At 37.4% G+C, this 7,739-nt stretch overlaps 1 protein-coding gene across 2 annotated transcripts in view; it reads left to right on the forward strand.

The window, feature by feature from the left end:
* Positions 1 to 7,739, forward strand: part of capn15 (calpain 15) — a 32,600-nt gene continuing 24,861 nt past the window's right edge. Inside the window, exons 1-2 of one of the 2 annotated variants that reach the window (XM_051097646.1) lie at positions 1,870 to 2,773; positions 3,442 to 4,158. In XM_051097646.1, coding sequence (XP_050953603.1) covers positions 3,974 to 4,158 — 185 coding nt within the window. In that variant the 5' untranslated portion in view covers positions 1,870 to 2,773; positions 3,442 to 3,973. Of the gene's footprint in view, positions 322 to 1,869; positions 2,774 to 3,441; positions 4,159 to 7,739 lie in introns of those variants that run through there. The other variant, XM_051097648.1, reaches the window with a different exon arrangement.

Below are 7,739 nucleotides of genomic sequence, written 5' to 3' on the forward strand. Positions count from 1 at the left end.
GAACGAGAGTTACGCATTCTTACCAGCGCAGCGCGGTGTTCGAGCGTGGATTTACGACGATCTGTTTCTTGTGATTATTTCCATAGAGGAGCATGAGGAACCCTGCGAGATTAAGGCAGTAGATCAAACCAGCCAGATCACACATCAACTCATCCACAAACGAGCATGGATCGGAGGAAAAGAGAGCTCGTGGAGAGCGCGTTTATTTGAAGGTTTTGGGGAAGAAATGAATCGTTTCGGACAACAGAAGGGAAAGTTAAACGGGCAAATCAAGGAAGAGAAGATCATCGGTCCATCCAAAGGTCTGCCTGTGCTTCACAAGTAAGATCACTTTTCGAAACGCGGATTAAATAGATCATAACAAGCATCATATGTAAAACTATAGGTAATCTGATGTATATGCATTTCTATACGGTGTGTTTTGGCGCGTTCTGTCTCTTTAATTGCTCGAGAGACAGTCGAATCAAATGTTACATTGTGTCGTTTGTTTCTTTTCAACTTCCCTGGCGAAGTGATACAATGTAACACTCTGTCACTGAAAGAACTCTTCGTTCTAAACTCGAACGCTGATTTCCCAATAGTTTAACCTCTGGTTTGGTTATAGGTTAAGTGCTGGTTTAGCCTCTGGTTTAATGCTGATGCTTCAGAACTAGGAAGTAAATTCGGAGATGTGGAAATGTCCTTGGTATTTTAATCAGTGGTGTGAAAAACATGCAACTGTTGAGCTGAATGAAATGTGTGCGTGTGTGTGTGTGATGAGTCTGTTATAGGAATCATGGTTATGAATAATAGAAACATCCTGATCAATCATCATCAATTCCTCATTCAGACTGAAAAACTTTCACTCTCTGTAGTTCTCAGTTCTGTTTCTTTTTCTATCAGATCATGTTCATTTTTTTATTAGTGTGAGTGTAGTTTTAGTACATCCAGTTGTTAGCTTGTCTCTCATGTGTCAGTTGGCACTGAATATGCAGTGAAACAGGTGTTAGTGTGTTCTTAATTAGCTAACTTAGGAAATGTTGAAATAATGTTTTAGTTTGAGTACAGTTAGCATAATATCAGGTCAGTAGAAGTCTAATGTATAAGCTCAGGGAGACTGGATAAAGGTGTGTGTGTTTCACCCGTGACGCATTTTCTCCAGAATCTGCAGTCGTCAGTGTCACATGCCTTAAATATTGTATGCATGTTTTGTCATTGTTAACACAGTCCATAATGGAGTCTGTTGTGGTTTCAGTATGTTTTCCTCACACGTCAGCTCTCTCACCCCACAAGAATCTGTAGCCGTGTTGTATGCGTGCGTAAGATCTTGTCAGACTGGTTATATGAGTTGAGTTACAGCGAAATTGCAGTAACAGTTAGCATGAAAACTTCCTGTAATTGACTTTGAATACTAAAGAACTAAAACATGTATTAAACACACCCAATAGACCAACAAACTGTCTAAACACATAATTGGCCTACTGCTTGAATTCACCTTGAGGATGTTCCTATGAACAAGGCATTGCGCAATTAATTAATCATACTTATGACATTGATCACAGCCCCAGTTTCTGGGTTTTTTCAGGACATCTTTTTCCAGTTTGCATTTATTTAATAATGCATCTAAGAAGCAGTTCTTGCCTGTAAATGTTTCCCACATGCTGTACAGTGGAGTATGTCTTCTCATTTAATAATGCACTAATTTGAAATCTTCAGCATGTCTCAAAATAAGGAAGAAATTAGTAGCTTTACAATGTATAAGATACCACACGACTGACCTCCACGTCCAAATAAGTTCGTCAAAGCTCATTAAACCTATTTATTTATTCTTTTTGTATCCATCAAGTCTTCTCAAGACATTTTGATTGGAAATTCATGTTAAATCTCAAACAAAATAATGTTGTAATTCGGAAATAGTTTTTTTTTTTAAATATATTTTTTTATTAGATATGTGGTCTTATGATTTTGAGACGAAATATGACCCAGACGTGCTCTTAACAGGCTTTGTGAGCTTCACCCACCTATAGTCTAGAAGATTAGTGTATATTTATGCATGAGAAAAATGAGAGAATCCGAATCCTCTAGCAGAGGCTGAGCGTCGAATGTGCGCATGCGCGCTGCTGACTCGCCGTAATCCTCGCTGTGCTGAAGAGAAACAGGATGAATTAAGGACCGAATCAAATAAATAGCCGCAGCATATGCATGCACATCAGACTGCGCTTTAGACGCACGCATGCTGTCATCATGAGTCCCGCGAGGAGATGCATGAAAGCACCGCTGCAGTTTGGCTGCTGTGTGTGTTTATGCGGTGCGCGACAGCAGCAGCAGCATCATCATCATCCGCTCCAGCCGAATCATAAGTGACCGAACCGGCACACGGAACCGCGCGGGACCCCAACCGCACCGAACATCCCCGGACGGGAGCGTTTCAGCCGCATGGATCTGCTTATATCATCCATCCCGATCCTTTTGACGCTCGACCGCAGCTGAGACCCACATCGGACCGGAGAACCGGCGGAACCGGAGCGCTCATGTCCTCACCGGGCCCGAGACCACTGCACCTCATCCGAGCCTCTCTGCGCCGTTAAATATTCATAGTCACGATCTGAGTGTCAAACTTGATACTCCGGTGTCTGGAGAGACAGATGAGAACCTTCACAGCCATTGCTGTCACGTTATGAACATCTGCATGAGCTTTAGATGAGACTCGGATGAGATGAGCAGCTGGATCTGTGCAAGCAGGACGAGATTCACTGCAGCACCTGCAGTCTGACCCGCTGAGGGCCTCCACTGGGTCAGAAACCCTCTCTCTATGTCATCCGAGTCCACTGATGCTGGAGACACGCATGCATGCATACATGTATGCGCAGTCGCATAGCACTGATACTTAGATAGGGGTTTGCACACACACATATGCATGCATGCATAGTCGTATACATGTTATGTTGTTTCTGTGTTAACTAGGGTGGACCGTATATTGGTGGCTAAACTGGTAATAGCAGATATTATCATGATTTTTCAAAAATGTTAGGTGTCATTTTTATAAAGTTATCCATCCTGTTTACTGATTGTTAAAATAGTTTTAGTGCCTGATCGTAAATATAAAATATTAAGCTTATTTTTTTAAGCATGCAAACTGTAATATTAGTTGTCGCTATCAACAAAAATACCTTAAAATTTCATTTAAGAAATGTATTTAAAAAATATTTTTCACAAGTCTAATTTAGCCTATTCATATATTTTTTTTTTTACCTGTTTAAACAATCTGAATTGTCCTTTAGAAGTACTTTTTAACAGGTTGTACTGTACTGTGTTTTTAAAATTGCTCTTGGCATGCATCGCTGATTAAATGCATGCACACATACATGCACTCACTCGCATGCGTGGACGCACTCAGATTCATATGCTTGTTCTCTGGACGCTGATGTTTGTTTGCGATGAAAGGAATATTTGCTTCTGTAGGCTGGATGAAATGTGACGCATCGTAATCCCAGTGACAGCTGCGGAAAGATGAGCCACAGACAGACAGGGAGTGAGAGAGAGACAGGCAGCGAACATGATTAGAGGGACTGCGCCGTGACTCAAGCAGACGCATAGAAAAACAAGACGGGAATGGAGACTGGAAACTTTCTCGCTGCGTCAAAGTTCCTCTTTTAATCCCGTAAACGGGGTGTTTTCGTCTCAAGTGCTTCAGTAATGTGTTGTACCGCCATCCCCAAAGTGTCGTCCTTCCTCTCAGGTGAGGTTACGGCAGGTTAAACGCCACCTGAGGCCCGTTGAGCCGAAGGGCCCACGGCCCTCGTGGATCCTGTGAACGTTTTTAGACTCGCGTGATCACAGTCACTTCCTGATGTTGATCTCTGGCAGACTAGAGGAGATGTCTGACTTTCGGAACTGAGCCTAAGAAGCGTTGACCTTTGTGTTCGAGTGTATTTATGTGCATGAAAGACAAACAGAGGGACGCAGCGTGTGTGTTTATAAGTTGCTCGTGGCGATGGGGAGTTCTGCGTCGTCTCTGACCACGGACAGGGAATCAGATCACGGGTTCGGTACGGCTTCGTTCCCGCCGGCCGCTCCGATGGGCTGGCTCAGGACCAGCCACAGCAGTCCGGTGTGGGGAACCACTTTCATCACACGCCAGCAGCAGCAACAGCAGCCTATCCCACATAGAGAACGCAGGTAAACACGTGCATGCCAGCATCACCTCATCAGGTGATTTAAGATCAATGAGACGTCAAATCGGCTACTTGCACGCTCAAAAAAAAAAATATTAAAGCCTAAATTTAAGTATTTGAAGTACATGCATTTGGATAACAGATTTAACATTTGTCAGTCATGCATCAGTGCAAAACTTAATTTTTGATTAGTAATATGCATTGATAAGAACTTCGTTTAGACAACTTTAAAGGTGATTTTCTCAATATTCTGATACTTTTGCACCCTCGGATTCCACATTTTCAAATATTTGTATCTCAGCCAAATATTGTCATATCATAACAAACTATACATCAATGGAAAGCTTATTTATTCAGATTTATTAAAAAAATTGACCCTTATGACTGGTTTTGTGGTCCAGGGTCACATATTAAAAAGTGTCCAGGCTCATCCAAGCTTTATAATGGCAGTGAATGGGTGTTAAGATTTTAAAGCCCAAAAAATGCCTTTATCCATCATTAAAAGTACTCTCATGTCTCTGGTAAATTAATAAGCATTGGCTAACTGTCATATGCATAATGCTAGTTTAAATTATTTGGTTAAAATGAGCAGAAACAACTAAATTCTTGAAATTTTCTTACCTATTTCTATTATGTTCAGTCCACTTAAATTTGTAAAAAATTAATTGAGCTTTATCTTTTTATGTTGGGACTGCATGAATCATTTTTGATGACATAACTAACTGAAAAGTGGATGTGTAGTCCCCAGCATGCTTTGCATGGGGTTGACAAAAATGGTCATTTTAAGTGTTTTTAATGAAAGAAAATTACATGTTAGAATTCTTAAAATGCAACGGTTGTTCTGAGATCAGTTTTTGTTTTTGTTTTTTCTTTTTTGTTTTTTTTTTACTCAACTATGCATGAAATTATTCTTAAGTTATTGTTATGTTATTGGTAAATACTTTGAAGTTATTGTTAACATGCAAACATTGCTAAATACAAAAAATAAAAAAATAGTTTGTCCAGTGAACCTAATTAAATTAACTAAATACTTAATCCATACAACAAGACTAAATCATGTTCAATTAAACAGATGTTTTGTTGAGCCAACTAAACATAATTTGTTTAACTGAACTTGTTTTGATCTTCTTGTATGAACCTGAACTATTTTATAACTAATTACATTGAAAAGTTTGCCTTAATTTAATTAAGTTCACTGAGCAAGGTATTTTTTTTGAGTGTGTGTATTCATGAGTGAGTGGTTTTCCAGTGAATGATAACCACATTTTGTTTACACTGAAGGAAAACCAGTCTCCTTTTGGCTTGTATTGAAATCCTCCAACATTGTTTTTTTTTTTTTTTTTTTCCTCCAAATCCTCGTTTTGTACTTCTAATTCTTGACTTCTGTTTTGTTTTGCTCTCTCCTCTGCGCCTCTGCATTTGGCACCACTTTCGCCTACATTCTGCATATAAACCCCACTGTCTCGTAGACAAGAATATGACGGTTAACGGAAGCTAGAGATTATGGTTTATAAACCTTTATTAACAGCCTGGAGCTGTGTGAAGTACTTTTTATGATGGATGGATTAACTTTTTACACTGCCATTATAAAGCTTGGAAGAACCAGGACATTTTTTTTTTTTAATATAACACTGATTGTATTTGCTTGAAAGAAACAAGTCATATACACGATTGCTTGAGGGAGAGTTTTTTTATTTTTGGGTGAACTATTTATTTAAAATGTAAAAGATTAAAACAAATTGGATTTATTTGTTATAAATATATAAAGCTGGTTATTGTGTATTTAAAACACTTTTGGTTTATTGTTGCTATTACAGAAATCTGACCTGTTTAATTGATGCATGACTTAAATACATAAATCTTACATTTAGGCCTAAATATACATGGTTCTGCTCGTATTGTGAACATTTTATCTGTGCATGTTATTCTAAATTCCTGATAAATAAGATCAAATCATGCCCTAGATTTCATTTGAAATAGGTTGAGAATGTAATTTCAAGTTTAATAAGGAGTTTATTTTTCATTTTGGGTTGTTGGTTTATTTTTAATTACCATTCAAAAGTTATTTTTTGGTTTTTTTTCAAATAATTTTTTGTTTTTTATTCAGCAAGGACTTGTTAAATTGATCAAAAGTGACAGTAAGGGTGTTCTGAATATTACAAAAGATTTCTATTTTACAAAATATTAGAGTTAACACAAAAAATGAAGCAGCACAGCTGTTTTCAACATTGAAAATAATCAGAAATGTTTCTTGAGCAGCAAATCAACATATTAGAATGATTTCTGAAATATGTGACACTGAAGACTGGAGTAATGATGTTGAAAATTCAGCCTTGGATCATAGAAATAAATTACATTTTATAATATATTCACACATAAAACAGCTATTTGAAATTACAATAATATTTCACAATATTGCTGTAATTTTGATCAAATAAATGCAGTCAAAGTGAGGCATTACAAATCAAACACTAGTGTATGTAGTGCAGTAGAATCATGTTTAATGGAGTGTATGTCAATACAGTGTATAGCTGAAATGTCTTGGACAGATTCTGAATGTGTGTTTGTGTGTGTGTGTGATAAGCAGATGGTCTGGTTTTAGCAGATGGTACTGCAGCCACTCCGACTGAAGGCATCTTTTTACTAGAGGATTTTCCCTTTAACGCTGTTTGCCAGGGGCACCCCGTGAACCCGCGAGGTTTCGCGTTTGTGTGTGTGTGCTTGTTGATAACACACATCTCTGACGTTCTTCTGTTTCGCAGATGTTAATCATGTTTGCGTTACATGTCGAGGCAGGTGTGGCGGAGCTGAATCATCAGCAATGTATGTCTAAAAGAGCAGCTGAAGTGCTGATGTTCATTAGAAGCAATAGCTCATTCAAAAAGGAAAATTCAGTCATTTTCTCACCCAAATCTGTGAGGCTCTGTTGTTTACACTGCTCTTTTGGATACAGTGAATGGGAAGGGGGGTTGCAGAGCTACAAAAATGGCAATTTGTAGTCAAATAAAGTGCCTAAAGACAAGTTTTTCATCAAAACATCAAACATAATTGCTTTTTGATGTCTTGTCATTAACATCTTGAGTCGCCATATTTACAGGGAGTGAAGACGGAGGGAACATTTTAATATGCAGTCATTAAAAATGACTTAAAGGACTTTTCCCTCATACAAAAAATTGAGACTTTTGACTTTTAGTGCACAAGCTATGAGACTTTTTTGTTTTTTGTTTCCTTTTTTGGGGGCTTATATATATATATATATATATGTATGTATATGTATATGTATGTATGTATATATATATGTATATATACACATACATTTTAAAATTTTATTTGAATTATTTTTTTTTTTTACTCAAAGAATCCTGAAAAAAGGAAAAAATCACAGGTTGCAAAAAAATAAATAATTATATTATATTATATAATATTGATAATAATGAATAATTAACTGTTTCTAAAATAAATCAGCATATTATAATGATTTCTGAAAGGTCATGTTGCACTGAAGACTGGAGTAACGATGTTGAAAATTCAGCTTTTCCATCACTGAAATAAATTATACTTTAAAATATATTGAAATAGAAAACT

This window comes from Labeo rohita, chromosome 24 (assembly GCF_022985175.1).
Source record: "Labeo rohita strain BAU-BD-2019 chromosome 24, IGBB_LRoh.1.0, whole genome shotgun sequence".
NCBI lineage: Eukaryota > Metazoa > Chordata > Actinopteri > Cypriniformes > Cyprinidae > Labeo > Labeo rohita.